General features: G+C 38.4%; 1 protein-coding gene across 5 annotated transcripts in view; it reads left to right on the top strand.

Moving 5' to 3' along the window:
• Positions 1-20,674, top strand: part of RALGPS2 (Ral GEF with PH domain and SH3 binding motif 2) — a 109,949-nt gene that overhangs the window by 34,477 nt on the left and 54,798 nt on the right. For all 5 annotated transcript variants that reach the window (XM_066192153.1, XM_066192155.1, XM_066192156.1 and 2 more), the window contains 4 exons: positions 5,727-5,810; positions 11,569-11,658; positions 14,842-14,934; positions 18,950-19,076. In XM_066192153.1, coding sequence (XP_066048250.1) covers positions 5,727-5,810; positions 11,569-11,658; positions 14,842-14,934; positions 18,950-19,076 — 394 coding nt within the window. The remainder of the gene's footprint in view (positions 1-5,726; positions 5,811-11,568; positions 11,659-14,841; positions 14,935-18,949; positions 19,077-20,674) is intronic.

Raw genomic sequence — 20,674 nt, 5'->3', positions numbered from 1 at the left:
GGTTTAGTGGCATTCAAGATGTGTGTGATCTGTGGATAACACAGGATGATACACTGATGATTTGTGTTCTCTCATTTGTTTTTATGTAATGCCATATTCCTTTCAGATTTTAGCTGACTTGAGCTCATTTCAGCATCTTCACAGTGACTGTAATAAATGATGAATTTGTTTCTCCTTATTTCTTTACCATTAGCATTTTCCTGTGGGCACTGTTTTGCACTTTTGAGGGTTTATTTTTCTGCTTATCGTCCATTTTATCAGTACTGTGGAAGTCTTTCTCAGGTCATCAATCACTTCAGTCCATCACAAACTATTTCACTGGCAGCAGGTTTGTTATGTCACTCTTGTGACACACTGAAGAATGTTTTGCTTCAGGTGGAAAAACGTGCTCAATCTCTTGGCTGTGATTATTGAATTCATCATTTGTGTTACCGTGGTAGTTTTTTGAAGGATGCTGTTTGATCTGTACTTGAAGATGTCATGATTCAGCTTTCATAGTATTTCAGCAAGGTATTTCAGCAAGGTATTTCGCAGAACCTGTGGATCTGTGTCTGATTTTTGTTCATTTTTTTTTTGTAGCCGGTTTGGGGTTTTGGAGTTTTTTGTTGGTCTAATCCTTCAGAGAGCTTTCCATTTGATCTGATTTGAACCTACATCACAGCAGTACTTAACATTAGCAAAAGCAGTACACAGACATACATATGAGGAAAACATTTAAAAGAGTCAGCTAAAAGGGTAAAATGCTTTAAAGTTTTGGAGAAGAGCTTTAAAAAAAGAGAGATCCTAATAGAAGATCAGGATAAATATATTCTGCCAGTTACAAGCTCTCCAAGGCTATTCAATAAAAATATGAGAGTGTATGCAGATATATCTGGAAAGTAATAATTTACAAGAAATCTCTCTAAGAATAAGGAAAAATTATTAAGAAAAATTGGTGTGATGCCTTCACTGGAGAATATCCATGAGGAAGAGTGGCTGTTTGACTCTTTGAAGTGTTTACACACAAACAGCTGAAGGTTCTGACAGCGTGCAGGTATTACCTGTCCATCAGTGCTCCTTCACAGTACACAGAGGCTGGTGGCTGATGTGTCTCTAAACTGTGTTAATCCCCTGAGGAAAAGGGCTGTAAAGATCAGCTCTCACATCAGAAAAGGCTAAACACAATTAAATTGCTTTTCTCCTGGTTTGCGGAAGGGAATATCAGATGTGGAAGGCTTATTTACCTCAAGGTGTCTTGACAGCAGGTTAATGAAGTGTTGTAGATTTCTGAGCTTCCTTCAAGTTTCTACCAGCCTGTGCCATATCCATATCTTGATTCAACTTGTAAATCTGTACCCATCCCTTGGCATGTACACTAAGGCATGTACACTGAGTTTGTAATTAGAAAACAAAACACCATTGAGCTGATTTCACCTGTGTAAAAGGGCTCCTAAACTGAGTCTTCACTGAGTGAGTGAAAGGCATTGATAGACTTGGGGTTTTTCATTAAAAATACTGGTACTGAATTTCACAGCTGTCATCTGTATGCATGGTGGGAGATGATGAGCAATATTTTTTCCCCAGTGTGCCATGATTTAAAAACGGGGTGTTTATTGCAATTTGTAATTCACCAGCAAATCTTCGTTACACAGGTTGTGAATCTCCCTTTGCTTCCGAAACTGCGGAATGGTATCTGAATGAAATTGTTTAGCCTTTAATGTGTGTTCATTTATTTTCTCAAATAAGGTTTCTGAAAGATGTACTCAGAGATGCTTAATTTTTTAAATTGCTGGAGATGGATTTTCATCTGTAGGCTGCGTGAGCAGTTTTCTTAAAATATCTTTTAAATTTCTTGTGTTGCCCCTTCCTCATTGTGTTAAAATATTTCTTAAATCATTGCATGTGGCTTTTTTTAAATAAAAAGCAATACCAGAATTTCATCTTGGTTATCTTAAAAAAACCCCAGCTGAATAACACTTTCCAAAGCAATATGCAATAGCTTTTCTTTTAGCATCAAAATCAATGAACATGCTCACAGCACACTTTGCATACTTCAGCAGCCTTTCGCCTCCATCTGTAGCAAGTAAATAGAATTATTTCTGTTTATATTCAAATTTTTTAGCAATATTGTGGGTTCACATGTGTGCTCAAGTTCCTGCACCCTGCCCACTACAACTCACCATTTCATGCTTGGTGAAAAAACAAGACTGGAATCTTAGTGTTGCCCACGGAATCTGGGATTAAGGGAAGTGGTGGGTCCTCTTACATCTGGGATTTGGGATGAGATGTAAAATTTGGGATTGTACATTTGGGATGAGCCAGAAGCAGGGACTTGAACCATTACCATGGTTAGATCCTCTTTAGTGACACAATCCTCTGCCTGAGCTGTGTGCAGGCTGTATCACTCCTGGATTCTGGAAACCACGTTCCTTCTTTAAAAACACCTGCAAGTTACTTCTGAGAGAGGAGAAGCAATTACTGTTTGCTTGTTAATTAATAGTTAGTGGGCTGCAGTATAAGAAATAAAGATTATAAAAACCATATCTCTGATACAAACTTCGGTCTGTAAGAAAGCAGCCAATTTGTATTTTAATTTTTAAGGGAAAAAAAATTAGAGTTCCCCAAGTCAGTCATAAGGTTTCCTTCTATTCCCTGGGAATGGCAAGTGGTTTTTGTTCTCTCTCTCATAGTGGTTGTGGCTTTCTAGAGAGCAGTGACTGTAAAGCTCTGCTTTACTGTAAAAGAAAGGAGTCTTACACTTGCTTGGCTGTGCTGCTGATAGTTGTGTTAACATTAAATAACAGCCACATGACCCCTTGCAGAACACATCAGGATGGGTTTTTTGGAAAATCTGATTACTTGCTTTACATGTTTCAGTACATTATCCGAAATTATTTGCCCATATGTGTTCATACTGAAAATCTCTGCTGGGTTATTGTCTTTAACCTCTACATCCCCTCTGCTTCACCAGTCTAGGCAGTGAAAAAAAAATTCACTTACTGAGTATTCTTAATCTCTGCTTACTCTGGAGTTGTAGAACGCTTCCACTATTAATCTTTGCTTCTTCTCTTTTTGAAACTTTCCCTTTGACCTAGAGAAAGGTTTCTGTGAGAAACACAATCTTGCTCTCTGCTGTGTAGTACAGGTTATAATTTAAATGTTCCCACAGTATTTTGTTAAGGAAAATAAAATACTTTGTATTCAAAAGGGAATGAAAACCAAAATGAGTCATAGAAAAAGTTCCGTTTTTGTATTCTTGGTCCTACATAGGTCTTTCAGTTTTTCACATCAGTTTAAATGTACCATATTAAGAAATTGGTGGTTGTAGTGGTGTAGCTCCTGTTCCTGAGCTGACTGGCAGACTAAGGAAATAATCCTGGGGAATACTTCAGGTTTGAAATTGTGGTGGAAAAAGTGGAATCCTACAGGAAGATCAAGAAATAGAGTAAGAAATAGATAGCACAGCCTGTTCAGCAGAGGAGTATTTTTGTAGAAGGACACGAGTGGTTTCTCAGTTCCAGTGTGGCGTGAGTGTGTGTTTTATTGCCATCATGGGTACAGTCAGATGTGCCCTTGTTGAAACTGTATGGGACTGCTCCAGGCCAAGTCCAGGGAGGCCAAAAACCTTGGTGGCTGCTCTTCTGCTGATGGCATCTTCAGGCAGCAGGATGGGCAGTGCCAAGGGCAGTGAGTTCACACAGGCAAGTTCAGAGAGGGGCAGGAGGCTTCTGAGCAGGGGTCCCATGAGGCAGAAAGCTCAGGTGGTCCTGCTGGGAAACCTGACGGGCAGAGGGAAACCACTCTTCTTTTAGTTTGAAGGCAAGAGAAAAGAAAGTTGGCTGCACAAGGGAGAGGAGTCTTGCAGGTGAGACGAGGAAGCGTTTCCTACGCTTCCTAAAGGGAGGGGCAAAATGCTTTTGGAACTCAAAGCTCTGTGCCTCTCCCCTGTCTGTCCCTAAAGTTGGTGTGGATGTCACCCTAAGCTGTTGAAGAATCAGAGCTGATGGTGCAGGTCCCGAGTGCCTGTGTGACTGTGCCTCAACACCTCTGGAAAAAGATGTGGATGTGTGTCGTCCCAGGCAGGAGCAGGATCTTTTGTATTGCAGTGTTCTCAATTCTGTTGCCACTGATGTCTGTACCCTGTGGGCCCTTAGATGTACAGGGCCAGGGCAATGAGGAGCTTCTGCCCAGGATCATGATGAGTTTTTCACTCAGTGATGAGAATTGCAATTGAAGGACATGGCCTGAATTTGTAAGAAATTCCCATGTTTTCCCTAAACCTGAGGTGACAACTAATTTTTTCCTGCTGTTAAGGAAGGATTATCAGATGCCAGTGGATGAATTCTCTTGTGTTCCTCTGAAGGCAGAGCTGTGATTCCAGTGGAAACTAGAGATGCTGAGGGACAGAGAGAGTAATCAAGAGTCTCTTGAATGGCTCCCTTCTCCAGTAGCCTGCTCTCCTTTGGGACAGGAGTATTCCAGGGCTGTGTGGTTGTGTTCTGCATGCTCATTGAAGTGGTGGTGTCAGGACAGGGGCACGTGCTTTCCTGTGCTGAATATGCCAGATTTTCCAGGGTAGAGTTAGGTGGCACAACTTCTTAGTGAAATTTGAAGGAATGCCCCTAAATACAAAGCCAGAAATTCTACATTCTTTCCAGTGCCTGGCAAGGAATCTCCGGGTTTTCTGTAAGAAATACCAGCACACCACAAACTTCGAGTAGAAGAATTCAGGGTCCCTCTTAACTGGCATGAGATTCTTTAGTAGTTTGGGGACATTGGTTGGAAAGATGCTAAGAAGTTTCTGATTTAAAACAGTCAAAACCATTAGAACTTAGACTGTCCGGATACCAAGTTCTTTTAAACCATGTCTTAAGTGGCACAAATATTGGTTACATGTTTAGTCGTCTTAAATAAGTTATGTGATAGCTGGGTGTGTAGTGTCAATCTGGCTTCAGTGAGGAGTTTTCAGCGTGGTGATAAAACTGAAAGCACCTCAGAGTGGATTGTCTGGAAGACATGATTAAGCATAAAGGAAGGGCTGAACTTTGCTATTATACCACTTGAATAATTAAGCTGTGTCTATATTGATTATTTTTCTTAGCACTGTGGAACTGGCTGTGTGCTGAGTGCTGTGTTTGCATGTGCTGTTGTATACAAATGGAAGATCTAATTTTGGTACATTTAGTTGTTTATGATTTTAACGAAAACTTCTTCGTTGAAATTAAGTGATAGTAAATAACAAGGTGATGCAGTTTCCCAAAAGAGGCTCCTTTGGAAGGGAAAACTGAAAATAGTGTTTCTTTTATTGTTACTGCAAGTGATGACACTTTTTTGAAATTTCTTTAATGTAACGTGCCAAGTTAAAAATATGGGACATGTCTTAGATTGAGTTAACTAGGTGTATCATCTCTAAATATCTTCAGAAAGTGATTAAAAACAAAAGGACATTTGGCTCTTTAGCTCAGATTCATGTTTGAAGCAGGATTTTCTGTGGTAACAAAATTAGGAAAGCTCTAATTCAGCAAAGGATTAGTTGTAATAATCCAGTAACTCAATACAATTCAGGAATGACACTTGTGGAATCTCAATTTGCGGAAGGAATCAGAACAAATGTAATTGTGTTACTTCAATGTGTTGTTGCTCTGTTATTTTAAAACTTACAAGATTTGTGTCTCTATGTGCCTTTGGCTCTGGACGTGTGTTATGCACTAAATTAAAGAAGTGAATTTTCATCCTTGTTCTCCCAGGAGCTGGCAAGCTGTGGCTGGAATAAAAAAGAGAAATACCGTTTTGCACCAAATGCTGTTGCTTTCACCAGAAGATTCAATCATGTGAGTTATTTTTTTCCAGCATTATTGCATGTACACATTCGAGAAAGTCTCTGGGATTAAGTGTTCTGGCAGATCACTTTTATTTTTGATCACAGCTTATGACTTGACAACTTAAGGAACTCCTTTTAGCAGATACTTTATCTGTAGGATATGCAGAAAGACCAAACCAGTGTTGAAGAAATATTCTGTTTTAAATAGCAGCAATCGATGAAAAGCACATATTTTCCTCAGAACTGCTGGCTGTCTTTATATAAAAGACAGAATCATAATTACAGGTTAAAGGCTTGCCATACAGGATTTCTGGACTAGTAATTAGATGTAATTTCCTTCTGTGTTAGTTGGGTGTCTTAGGCTTCACGTAGATGTTTTCATCCCTAGAAACAGAAGCCTCTTGTCAGCATAGGTACCTTTTTAAGGTGATTCTAGGCAAACTTCTAAAAATTCCAAACAGTTTTTCTGTAAAAAAATTTTGTTTTTTAACTCTCTTATTTGGCATAGTTTTTAGGTAGTATATTTGAGATTTATGGTTTTCTTACTCAACAATTTCTCTGTGTAAAATCATCTATTAAAAGAACAGAATTCTCCTTTTCTCCACAAGTAAAGCTGGAGGAGTGCAGCTGTGCAGTTACTCAGTCTTCTCTCAAAAACTGTGATGCTCTTTTTAAGTGATGCCATATTTTCTCTTTCAGATGAAGTAATTCTATTACTCTCATCTCTCCTCTTGTAAATGTTTAATAATGTCTCAAACTTACAAGCTGTCTTGCAGACTAAACCTCTGTACCCAGTCTCAGACTTACAGAGATCTTTGTTAATCATCTGAAACTCAGACCAAACCTCTCAACTTTTCAGGGTTTTATTTTCCTATCAATTCTTGTGTACTTTCTCATTTTTCGTGATTGCTCTCATTGAGTATATGATCAAATCCTATTACTTTTCACAGGCAGCACTTAGAATATTTCTTAACCTACTGACTGAAATGCTTGTCTGGGTTTGGGGTTTGGACACTTGACTAATTCTGCACTGGACTGAAGAGAGAATGTTACATTGCAGACTTTTTGTGACTGTACCACTGTACCATCTGGAGGGTTTGGTCAAGATTTTTTTGTGGTTTTTTTTTTTGTTGTTGTTGCTGTTCTGCATTTAGTTGAAATTTTCCTGATCTAGCTTTTTTAAAAGTTGCTCCTGTTAGAATGTAATAGGCTAGTATAAAACACTCATGGTTTTGACACTGATCTCACTGATACACCATTGATTCCAACATTGGCTTCCTTACTTATTCGTGGAAGTTGACTCTTCTAAGAAATGTTTAGTTTTGCTGAATACTGTGGAATGTTTTTGTAGCAAAAACCATGTTAGGCAGTGTAACTCGTCAAGGACTTCACTTCTCACGTGTTGTTGTGTGCTGTACTGCAGAACTGCAGGAGCTGCCTGAAGTCAACTAAGGAATCAGTAAAATAGGCTCAGTAGCCAGAAGGAAGGAGGGGAAACCTTATGGGAACAAGGACTTCCATGAAGTTTATATCAGCCCTTTTTCTGGCATCAAGGAATCCACCAGAATAGGAGTGGAGAGGGAAAAGGACAGATATTGTTTCTGCTCCGCTTATCTGGTGTGTTCTAATGCTTAGTCCTAAAATAAATAATTGGGAAAGTCATAGGGACTTGTGGCCTTCTCAGGCAGGAATACATGTCATCAAACTTTTGTTAACCTTTGAAATTTCACTGGGTTTAAATTAAGCATTATGCATCTGTCTCTTCCCTTTTTGCCCCCAGCTTGCCAAAGAAGAATCAACAGCTCTCACTTTTTAAATAAAGAGAATATTAAATTACTAACAGCTGCTTCACAGGAAAATGATGTGCAGGTAGCATTTTGGAAGAAGTGATGATTCTGTGCGTTTGATTACATTCCCCTGAGAATGAGGTTGGGCAGTTCCAGCATTCGTTATGGGATAATTGGATCGTGAAAACAGATCGGGTTCAGGGAAGAGAAATCAGTTGAATCCTTCCATGCCAGGACTCTCCTATTCTTGGAGAACTCACTGTTGAGTGGTACTCCATATAGATCTACATTTATAATACTATTTTTAATATAACTTATTATTATAAAATATATATTATAAAATATTATATTAACTTCACTTTTTTTAAACTCTGATCTCTCATTTTTCAGCTTTCTTCTGAAAGTGGGTTGTATACTTGCTGTTGCTGGTGAACTTGTCAGAGTGCACAATTGCCAAGTTCACTTACTAGATCATTGTCTTACCTTTTGTAAATAACTTTTATCTTATGTTTCAAATAAACAGGTTTTCTTAAAGTAACTGTTTGTGTAAAGGTCACTGTTGGTCTCTTGGTTATCAGAATTCCTCAACTGAAAACCTCTTTCTTGAGGTTTTTGTTTAAATGGGAGTGGAACTGTGCTGCCATAGAGCTTAAAATATTAGAGAAACTTGTCAGCTAGATTCAGTACATTGGAACAATTTTAAAGGAAGAGATCCCACTTGCAAAAGGAAAATTTTATGTTTTACTTACTGTGTTTATGAGTGTTTTTTGGGGGTTTTGCATCCTTTTTTAACCCAAACGCAAACATTGTATGAAGACCTTTTTCTTGAATATTGTAGTGTTGCTGAATTGCGTTGGATTTAACTGGGATTATTGGAAATAAAGGAATGGAGTGGTTAGTGTGCATGGAAGATACCTGAAAGAAAAATCCAGAAACTGTTGAAGGATTATTCTTGGATTTCCCTGTCTTTTGATTAACACAGAAAGCAAAGATAGTTTTAGAAGCAATGACTATTAATTTAAAAGCAGCAGTAGAACAGAATTGGTATTTCAGATAAGGCAAACGTGGGATAATTTAAAAACCTTAAGATGTGATTCAAGAACAGATATGTTCAAAGTTAAGCCTGTTATTCTCAGTTGACCTTAATAGGGAAGAATACCTATATACAATTATATGTCAAGGCTTGAAATGCTGCCTTGAACTGGTATCAAAGGTATTGATACCTGAAGGCTGGGAGTCATGTAGCTGATGGATGTTGGTATAATAACATTTAAATGCACCGAGAGAGGAATATATGGAACAAATGTGTATTATATATGTAAAGAATGACACAGAATTATTTATTTAAATTATTGCTCTTTCAGTATGTGCAATGCATTAGGTCATGGTGCTGTCTAAAGATATTAACCAAGGTTAATAGACAAGATCAGCCAAAACCCAGTGTTTATGTCAGTAAAAACACATCAGAGAGGACTGGAAGTGGTTGAAGTGGAAGTGATTAAGTGTGTTTGATTCTGTATCTCCTGCCTACTCTGTCACCGAAGGGACTGGAGGGCTCTAAGCTTCAGAGAAAATTTGGTTTGGTTTGTTTGGGTTTTTTTATTTTCCTACAAGAGCTTGGAATTGTTGAGCTGAGGTCTGGCTGGGACTGGGACAGAATCCAGGCTTCCTTGGGCAAACAAGAGCAATTGTGTGTCACAGTGTTTGTGTCTGTGTGATGCCAGTGGACTTCCACAGAAGTCAGGACTGACAGAGGAAATCAGTTGATTTCTGTCCCGATGAAAATGCTGGAGTGTTGCTCTGTGTTCCGAGCAAGTGTGTCACAGTCTGGCCCATCACAAGCATTCTCCTATTACATCAACACTCAGTGAACTTAAAATCGAAGACATTTGCGGTCTTAAGGTGTAGTGCTGTGTGTGTTGTCCTTATGTGATTCTTTATGATACGGAAATCTGTGTTAAAAATTTAAATTCCCTTGATCTTCAGTGGGAGACCATCTCCTTAAAAACTCATTGATCAGTCAGGGGAAAGAAAGTTCTTTTTCTAAGCTGTGTAACTACAGCAGAGCACCAAACTGAGGTCAAGCTTTTTATGACAAAATTTTGAAGTACTGTCAAATATTTTCTGTATTCAGTACTTCTGTATTTGATAGAATCGTAGACTATCTCGAGGGGATAGTGGATACTGGAAGGGGCCCATAAGGATCATAGAGTGCAAATCCCTGCTCCTGGCAGGACTCATTAAGGACATCTTTAGAATATTTAATTAAAGAAAATACTGGAGAAGACCTGGCAACAATCTACATATTTTCATTTTCTAAATTATGAAGAAGTGGAAGAGTTTCAAATCTCTTTTTCTCTCACTCCTCCTGAGATTGTCTCAGCACTTGGAACCCTGTCCTTAAAGGAAAATTCTTCTATAACTAAACAAAGGGAATGGCAGTCTCTGTCATTTAAATACAGGTACTGTGACTATGATTTTCAGATTATTACGATTTGATGATGTACCATCAAAAATGAGACAATTTTCCATATTTTCTCCTTTTAACTTTAAACAGTGGTTTCAAAACATCTGCCATTTTTGAGCATGGCAACACGCTGAGACTTTTTTAATCGCGTGGAACCACTTCTTGTTTGTGAGGATAACGGGGTTTGTCAGCAGATATTTTGCTTTGCCAAAAAGAAAAAGAGGAAAGAAAATGAAGAAAAATGAAAGGGAAGAGAAACCTGAGCTCCATAGTTAATTCTTTCCTGGCTAACACAATCTTAGACAAACAGACCAAAGGAAAGTGATTCTTATGCAAGATGTTTGTGAGGATTTTTTGTGGGTTTTCTTGTCATTCTTCCATTTCTCAGTTCCAAAGAGCTTTTGTGATTTGACATCCCAGTTTTCATCAGATCTCTGTAGCTTCACGGCAAATGTAATAATTTTGTAAAATCTGTCTTAGGAGCTGTCGTACTGTACAAAGTGGAACAGGATATTTCATTTTTCTAATTGAGATTTTGGCCAGGAACCTGAACACATACACAGTGTTAGTTTACAAGTAGTAGCTTAGCATCACTTAAAAATCAAAGCAACATGACATTTTGAAAGGTTTTCATGTAGAAGAGTAAACTTACAGCAAATTTCTTCCTACACCATTTTCAGTAGTTTTGTAAATACCACTCATGCTGGATCTTGATGATAATTAATTTTTTTCCTAACTTGTAGCAAATACATGAATAAAAGCTGCAGTGTTTATTATCTTTTGCTAATTCTTTTCTACTGCTTTATTACAGTTATGGAAGTGTTTAATTTTTAGCATTCTGTGTGAGGGCAGAGGGTGGGAGGGAGCAGAGAATAGAAAGCAGTGGAGTTTAGACATATTACCAAACACTTTTACAGTACAGCCTTTATGAGATTCATGTAAGTATGAAATGCAGCAACCATTCTTTATACTGAACTTAGCAGGGATCTTATGCAGCAGCCAAGTCAGTGCTCGAGAGCTTAACTGAGAGTATGATGCTGTGCTGTACATCAGCAGGTAATTGGCACAGTCAGAAATAAGAGTATAAACTAGAAGCTAGGTTATGGCAGAGCTTCCTACCTTATGTTGTAGTTTTGTTCAGGGTTTATTTTTTTTGGAGGTGTTGGAAATGCCAGTGAACTGTAGCTGAAGCGGTTCAGTTCATGTAAGAGTTGAGTAACGCAGCTTTGATGTTGTGGGAAAGCAAACTGATGGCTATGATTTGATGTTAGTGTTTATATTCCTTCATTTTGTAGGTTTTTCATAACATTTCCTAATGATTTTATTTTCCTGGGACAGCACTGTTCAAAGTTTGAGTGTTTTGCCATTTGCTTTGTGTGTGATCTCATCCTCAAGCTTTGCCTGAACTCAAGTCTGTTTCCATAGATCATACTTTCATAAAAATGAATGACACTTTTAAAAGTATAGTGTTCAAACTCTGTATTGTTTAAAAGGCATTTTTTTCTACATTTTAGGTAAGCTTCTGGGTTGTTAGAGAGATTCTGCATGCACAGACTTTAAAAATACGAGCTGAGGTTTTGAGCCACTACATCAAAACTGCAAAGGTAAGAATTTGTATTGTGAAGGTGGTGTGGGATTCACCACGATCAAAGGTTTTATACCCAGTTTGCTGAGTTCAGAAATACAGGGAAATATTTGATACCTGACTTAGCTGTGGTTGCTTCTGTTCACATCAGTAACTGTTTGGCTTTTGTGTTGTCACAAAGCGTACAGTCAATTTAAACAGCATTAGTCAGAACAGAAATAGTGTGTTTGCTTTTGCCATTGGAAAGAAAGGGTCTTTTATCTCTTACTCAAATGGTATCAGCTTTAAAAATGTGGTTTGAAAAACAGACTTTGATTCAGAAGGCATTTTGGAGCGCTCAATCTTTCTTAAAGCCTGTTGGGCTGACATTGATAAGAAAAGGGTCAGCAAATCTAGAGTGACATATGGCCCTTCAAACAGAGTGAAACTTCTTCACAGTAGTGAGAAGAAGGGGTTGTTTTTCAAGTTTCAGCTGTCAGATGGTGCCTGCCTTTTACTATAGCTGCCTGCTCTGACTACCCTGGGTTACCTGAAAAAAAAAAAAAAAAAAAAAAAAAAAGATGTAAAATATTTGTTAATTAATTTTGTATTCAAGTGCATTCCATGTCTTGACAAGCCCGTTTTTTATGAAGCAATATTTTACTCCTGTGGGATTTGACTCTCAACCTTGGACAAAGCAAGAGCTGATTTTGTAGGATTCCACAGGCTTTGCTCAATTATCTTGGTGTCATCAGAGAGGGTTAATGATCTCTCTTAAACATCCTTTGGTATCTGTGAGTTAATGTATCTTTGTCTCATGTATTTTTAAAAGCCAATGCTCGTGCTTTTGTTTGAAATACAAACATTAAAAAATTGACTTTGTGATCCATGTTCCCTCTGTAGGAGAGGGAGGTTCAGCTCTGTGTGGCCACAGTGCAGAACAGATGTGGGAAGCCAGGTGGGCTCAGCTCTGGTTCATACTGGGGTGGGACTGGCCAGTGCTGGGTGTTGTAGGCTCAGCTTTAGCTGCAGCACCCTGAACATGCCCGACCTCACCAGTGCACTGCGGGCTGCAGTGTCTGCTGGAATGCTGCTGGCTTGGGGGCAGTTATATGTTCTAACAATCAGATAACTGAGCTTTGCTTACCTGTCAGCTGTAAAAATCACAGTTACGAAAAGCAAGAAGCTCTGTATGGGGTGTTTTTTCTATCAGTTCATTTACTTCTGTGCTTGTTACCTTGGCTTTGCTTACATATGGCTGCTGACGTGAAGTTACTGTGCAATGGGGGCTGTTGGAAGGAGTTTCTGTTATCCAAAGCTATTATCAAAGCAGCTTGGTGCCAGAGGTCACATTAATTACCTTTTCTTTAGAGGAGCTGTAAATCCACTCCACAGTGAATTCCTTGTGCTGGCAACCTGTTGTATAGCTGGCAGTGCTTAAATGGTATCTGATCTATACTGCTTAATATGTGAAGTAATTAGACCCAGCAGCTGCATTCCCCTGAAGTTCCCAGACTGGTTGGTGATGACTTCTGTTTCACTGCTGGCGGCAGCTGGGAAAGCCCTTCTTTTCATTTCTGATCAGCTACACTGTCCTTTGGGACAGTGAACTTTATTGCCTTGCTTGGGATGTGTGTGGGAGGAAAAAGGGTTACTGTGTAAGTGGAGGGACAAATTTCAGCAGGACTGCTTGGGAGGATAACAGGACTGTGGTGTATGAAAAACATCCAACCCCTTTCACCTTGCCCCACAAAATACTGATTACCCTTTACACCTGGTTACTAAAGAATCCTCCCGAAAGAGGATGAGCAGAGGGAAGCACTTCCTCAGAAGGTGTGGGCAAACTTCCACTGTCAGCAGGACGTACTGGAATCATGGAGGTCGGAGCACCCAGACTGGAAATGCTACTGGGGTGCCATTCAAAGTGGCATTTCTGATTAATACTTGTGAGGACTTTGTTCCAGAAAAGGCTGCAAGTTTCCTGGCAGTGTGTTAAGTGGAGAGAGAATCATTTGCCCTGTTCCAAAACTGTTAGCCAGGAGCCCGTCCTTGGATTTTGGCTTTCATCCTTCCAAATAGAGGCACTCCTTTGAGGTTCAGCATTTAGTCAGTATTCCTTTGGTCTAGTTCTATGTCTTTTTGCCTCATGAAAGGCTTCCTAAGCAAGAAGTAAGCTGAGTTTCAAGTAGGAAAAAGGATTCCCACCATTTTTTGAATAGGAAAGGTTCCTTATTTCTCCTTGCTGGAATCCTAATCTGCCTTGGTAAACATTCCAAATGGATTAAACAAGATTTGCAGTACTGTGGTTGAGTATCATTTCTCCTTAGCAAAGTCTCTCTATTAGGGGTAGAACCTAAATTTGGGTGCACTGCACCAGAAATGAATGTAGTTTGGGTCTCTGGGAGCTCACAGCTTTCAGAACAATTGAGATTGCAGAAGAGCTTCAGGAAGAGCATTTTCCTCCAGACTGTTTTTAAGCTTTCATGACAGTAGTACCAGTAGTTACTTGGCAAGGTACTGGATAGTTTTGGAGACAGAGGGAAAGGAAAAAGAAAAGGGAGGGAAATTCCAAATGTGTGAGAAAATGCACTTAAGCACAGTGTTTTGCAGAGAGTTTTTAAGGGAATTCTTTTATCCTAATGTTTTTGCTGTTCAATTTTGGTGGGGTTGTTGCTTTCCACTACTTAGCCATACTCCAGAAATGGCCTTTCAGTGAGAGTACTTCAGGTATGTGGCTTTTGAAATTTACCTCCTTGATTTCATTCTGCTAAGAAATTTTTTGGGTGTTTTGATGTAACCCTGGTAGTTGCATAAACTTTAGGTACTGGCATGTTTATATCATTCACCATTGGGTTGTCCTTTCTGTCATGTTGTTTTAAAATACTCTTGAATGCTATGAAAGGAATTTGTTGGGTTTGAATGTCAGAAAATTTCTGACACTTCAAATATATTCCCCAAGATGTGTGTCTATATAGATATTTTAAGAGTTCTCTATGGGCTATGAAACAGCTAGTTAGTCTAATCCAAAAGCATAGAGATGCAGTAATGAAAAATTAGAAGGTGCCATAAAGAGTGGTCTGTGTGCACAGCAGTTCACTGTAACACTTCATTTTAGACCGTGCGAGATTTCGGCATCTTTATACTGTTATTGATTCTGTATTCACTATTGACAGCACTCAGAATGTTGTTCATTGTTACTACTTTTCTCTTTTTTTGTCCTCAGAAACTGTATGAGCTGAATAACCTCCATGCTCTCATGGCAGTGGTGTCAGGCCTCCAGAGTGCTCCCATCTTCAGGCTGACCAAGACGTGGGCGGTAAGTGAGCAGCAGCACAAGGGAGTGGGGTTCATTAATTCTCAGGTAAATACAACATTCTGAAGCTTGTTTTCAAGGATGCAGCAGTTACTGCAGAGAGCTTTAACTTTGTTCTGCTGAGTACATAATGCTCCTAGTTCCTCTGAAGTCTATGGTTTCCTCTTATTTTTTTTTTCCATTCTACTGTAGAAATATTTTCCTCTGAAAAATAGTTCCCTGCAAATTCTGCTAAATGCAGAGGCTTCTCATGTGGCCAGAAGCTATTTTGTATTCAGTTGCTGGAAAATTCTGAATGCCAAAGCGGGTCATACTTTAATCATTTTGGGGTTTATACTGTTGGAATTTTTTTTTTTTTTTTTTTTTTTTTTTTTTTTGCTATGGAGAGCAGATGCTCAGAAACTCTTGATTCAGTTTCCATAAAGAGATTTGTTGTTTCTCTAACTGATAACTAACTCTAGCACTTTTCATCATAATTTCATAGTTACAACCCCATTAGACAGTATATTTGTAGTTCTGCCTTTATACAGTTGTGAAAAAACAGTATTCTTTGGAATCATTTTTATTTGTCATCTGTTTTTAATATTGTTTATCATTGTATCCTCGATAAGAATATTAGGAATTACTTTTGCTCATTGATATTTTAGATGTTAGAAAACAGTCCTTATTCAGCCATATATTGTGTAGTTTTTCAGCTGATTCAGATGAATGTGACATTCAGTGCGGCAGAAAAAATTGGGTGACTAAGCGGCTCCTGTGCAAGGGATACATATAAACAGATTATTTTAAAAAGCTGAAAACTTTCACTGAACACACACAAGTGCATCCTTGGATATTGCAAGAAGTTTGTCTGACAACTGCATGAAAATGTCATTTAGTTGATAAATTTTCCCAAATTGAATATAATTCACTTCTGCCAAGATACTCATCTAGAGTTCTGGTCACATTTTGCAAATGCACAATTAAGTTAGGCATTGCTTCCAAATACCAAAAATCTCTCTGAGGAAATCTTAGTGAAATTAACACTTCAAAATGATCTCGAGGAGAACTTCTGGTTTTCAGATTTTATGTTGATGAATTGATGCCTCAACAGTTTTCTGTAACTGTGAGGCCAAGTCGACTTTTAAATCTCATTTTGTACACAGCTCAAATTAAATGTATCTATTACCATATATTAATAATAACCACATTAATTAGTACCATGATGATGCTATTCAGAACTGGAAGTTCCTAGTTTCTTTTGATGCTTGGTTATGCACTAGTTTGCACTTACAAGGTTTATTTGTGTGCTCTTGACATATGTATCAGTCTTTATAATTCATCCCTCTTCCAGCCTCTGAAATTCCAGGTAATTTGTCCCACATTTCTGCAGGTGTTTGATTCCTCTTACAATTCCAAGTGAGTCTGTGCTTTTCATCATCTTACAAAAGCCTTTGCAGGTTCAAGTTGCAGGGTAGCTCCCAGCGATGTGCAGTGCAAACTGATTTAGTTGTCCTTCTCTTGGAAGTTCAGCTTATAAATTCCTGAAGATAATTCTAAGCCTTTGGCTTTCTGTATATTAAAAGCAAGAAAAGGCACACCAAGCCTGAGTCACAAAGGTATGTGGGTAAGTTACACAAGAACCCTCCAAAACCTTCAACAAGGAAGAATTTCTTTTCTGTTTCTGAGGTGCTTTGTAGCAACCCTCAATCAACTCAATTTACAAAGTCAGGAAAATAGCTGCAAGTATATTCATTCCCTTAAAAAAAAAAGCCACCTTTAATGGTTGGAATCTAGAGTTGAAGGGAGCCATTAAATACTTGCTTGGTAATCTAATGTTCCTAAAAAAGATGAAATTCATGTCTTCTGACAGTATGTCTGAATTTGTCTGAAATTTGTCTCACTCGTCGCCTGCACACAGTCTGAACTCTGGAGAATCGTAAGTGCTGCTTTTAATGTGTGATTTGCCCCATTCAAAACTTGAGAAGAATTGTGAGCCTTTCCAAGAAAGTTCACAGAATAGAATATTCAGCTTGTCTCCATTTAATGTAAAGGAATTCTAGGTGACCTGTGAGGGTTTGGGCAATAAAGCAAATAATCATTAAATATGTGAAGTGGGGTGAGCCAGTGTCCTGAGACCTCATCTCTTCTTGCTGGCATTTCAAAAAGGTTGTATTCAGTGCTGGCACACTATAGCTAGAAAGCCAAGAGCAATTTAGAAGGCTCCAAATCCTTCCCTGCTGCTATAAACTGTCAGCTTTTATTGTCTCTGCATATGTAGAGCTCTTTACTGTTCTTTTCATCCAAGAGACAGAAGAAGAAACATTATTTTAAAAAGAAGCAGCTCCAAAACTGAAGGACTAAGAAATGGGTCCTTATAGGCCCTCACAGAAACACTTCTAATGTCCTCGGCTTCTCTGGACTTTTTTCCTGAATGCAGGAGGTGGAGGCATGGCATGAATTGGCCTAGGAGCACCAGGGGAAGTCATGCAGGATCAGCTGGTTACAAGATGATCCAAAGAGCCTGAGAAGATACATCAGACTTGAATAAGAGTGTGCAAATCAGCATGTTTTGAGGAAAATACAGTTATTTCATTCAAGTTTGAAATCAGGCCATTATTGTATCTGTTAGTCTTGCCTTACCTTTCAGTCTGCAAAACTATGAAAACCTTTCAGACATTAAATGATGGCAGAATGTTTTAGGATATTATTAGAAAGAAGCAAGCTAGTCCAAGCTGATAAAACGGGAACCAGCTTCGAGAAGATGAACTTCAAAAGATGAATGTCATGTTCGGGTGGTTGGAAAGGAGCCATGTCAGTCTGCTGCTTCCTTCTCCTGGAAGAGTCTGCAGTTCTAATGAATGGAGATGTTATTCGTTTGGGTATTAGAACCAAACCTAAATTAAAGATGCAAATTAATTGCTGGAATGTCAGTGTTGAGTATGTCTTGGGAGACAATTACTTTGAACTAGTGGCTTTCACCTGAAAGTTTGTCTGCCCTCATGAAGAGTTGGATGTAGGAAATGGAAGTAGAAATAAATCCTTTCAACAGTGAATTTACAGAAGGGAGACTTCACTTTTGTCAGGCTCACCTAGGTTGGTCTTTAACTGAAGTGTAAAGGGAATATTCATAGAAATTCAATTATCTAACCCTTGTAATTGCATTGTACAGGAAAAATTGTGACTGGGACTTGGAACGCTGAATCTCCTGCCAAAATCTTGGGTGGGAACATCTTACACCCTTTGTTGAATTCTGACTCTGAGTTGAAGTAAAGACTTTGAGGCAGTTTTTGCAGCAGCAGTTCAGCGAGATGTTTGGAAATTAACTTACTTTCCCCATCTTACAAAGGCAGCCTGGTTGCTGTTAATTCTGTCAAAGGAAGGGATTGGAGGCAGGAGGAATGGATAATGAAGGAGAACCATGACTTTAAAGTTTTCTGTTCAAAATGGACATTTCTGTAATATTAAAAGCCAGTAAAATTGCCAGTTGACAGATGAATACAAGTCCATGAGCCTTCTGTAAAAAGCCACGGATAAGATCCTTACTCAAATCCAAGATATAGCCCATACTGGCCACTGTGAAGAGAATTGACTCCGTTCCATCCCAAGCCAACACACGTATGGATAATCAGAGTGAAAATGTTACTGGCATGAGTACTGCTGATGTGGACAGCACATGAATTCGTGATGTGTGTTAGCTAGATTTGTTTTTTGATAACTTACATTGTTTCAGAAGGATCTTCCAGGACACCAGCATGTTTACCTGCTTAGTTTATAGAAGTCTTTTTAAATTTAACACCCAGAATTGATGCTTTTCTTTATAAACTTTCCAAGTGCTTCTCTTTAAGGGGTAAATGATGTAATTCTGAAACAGTTGAGTTAAAAAAAAAACCCAAACCCACAAACAGAAAAAACCAGCACATCAATAACAGCAACAGCAACGGGGGAAGTGGAAATTTGTGCTTGTAAGGCTAAAAGAGAAAATCGTAACGATCAAACTTTAACTCATCTGGTTTTGCCTTCTATTTTCTTTGCCTAGTTACTGAGTCGGAAGGATAAAGCCACCTTTGACAAGCTGGAATATGTTATGAGTAAAGAAGATAATTACAAAAGGCTTAGAGACTACATCAGCAGCTTGAAGATGACTCCTTGTATTCCCTACTTAGGTAAGCTGTAGCCTATTTCTCCACTAATTACACAAGCTAAACACCATCTTTTAAGCATTCAGGAAACTCTGAATACTTCAGTGGAGAATCTACATCCCAAGGTGATTCTGGACAGTCTGTATGTGGCAGGACAGAACCTCAGAAAGAAAATACCTCTTAAGGCACACAAACACTGCAGGTTTTACATCCAGTATCAGTTTTCTAGGAAACTATTTTGCCACGTGTTGTACAGATACAATGACTTCTGGAGAAGTACTTCGATTGTTATGCCTGCTAGCCCTCCTAAATACTTGTCTGTTCTATTAATGTTGGGTTTTAATATATGAGAAACTATAAATCACAAGCCTCCGAAAGGAATAAATATAGATCTTAGAGTTTGGAATATGGCAAAATCTGGAGATATTGCTGCATTTAATATACACCAACGTGACGAGAGAAACTAGATTGTTATAACTGATGCAGCCTTATGGAATAATTATTAGTAAATTATATTCCTGTGTATCTAAAAACTAGATAAATGCATTTGATATGTGTTGGTTTTGTTGTCAAGCTAATTTAGTGTTATTTAAACTAAACAGACATTAAAATGGTAAGTGTGCTGTTTTTTAATGTGGCTTTTGTTTCGTGAGATGTTGGTAATCACATAAAATTAAGGAATTGTGTATCCAATTCTTCATGTTTTTGCAGATAATAAGTTGCTCTTACAACTGAATTCAAGATGAGCTCTTGTGGTCATTAAGACCTATTAAACTGTAATCTCTATTCCTGAATTTTGATACTTCCTTTATTGTGCTGGGCTGTTAACTTTTCCAGGATTAATTGGTTGAATTTTGCACGCTTGCTACAGAAGTAGAAAAAATACTTCACTGTGGGGGACCAGAGTTTAATGCTCTGTAGTGTTTGTCATTCAGGGCCTGAATTGAAAGGCACAAAAAGGAAACCAAGCATTATATAATGTGTTGAAACATGGAGCTTTCCCATCTTGTGTACGTAGACAATATAGAGACTTGGTACCTAGTTCTGAAATGCTTCTTATGCTGATGCTTTTTACCCATATGCCGTGTTGTTTGAAACATGAACCCAGCATCAAATTGTTTTCTTGATGATTATAAAAATCCCAAGCCAAATCTTGGGAAACAGTTTTTAAGTTTTATTCAGTTACAGATGTTTTCCCCAATAAGGAGCAGCTTCTTGTCGAACTTTTACATTACAGTAACCTTTGGGCTTGACTTGATACTTTGAAGTGAAGTATATAATTCTTTTCTATTTAGAAAGAAATGCTCCTTACTGTGACCTGCTGTAGTTAAAGCATTTGCTGTGACCTGGTTTCATGTGATACCAGTTCTTATTAGTGACATAAGGAATGTCCTCAAGCCTTTTTAATTCTCCAAAGGAATAGCAAATTCCCACTGGTGCAATACCTCTCAAATTAATTTTGTACGGTTTTAAAAAGTGGCAAAAAGAAAAAAAAATTGCCTTGAACAAGTCATAATAAATCTGGATCCACTTTGGAGGACTGATAGTCGATTCCAAGTTTTCTCATTTGATGAAAGCTTTAATCTCTGCTAAGACCTGAGTACATTTGTTATTTCTTCAAT

Source organism: Chamaea fasciata, unplaced genomic scaffold (assembly GCF_029207755.1).
Source record: "Chamaea fasciata isolate MVZ Bird 193981 ecotype frontalis unplaced genomic scaffold, bChaFas1.0.hap1 SCAF_10, whole genome shotgun sequence".
In the NCBI taxonomy this organism is placed as follows: Eukaryota; Metazoa; Chordata; class Aves; order Passeriformes; family Sylviidae; genus Chamaea; species Chamaea fasciata.
The sequence above is the reverse complement of the archived record's forward strand: the minus strand, read 5'-3'. Positions and strand labels throughout refer to the sequence as shown.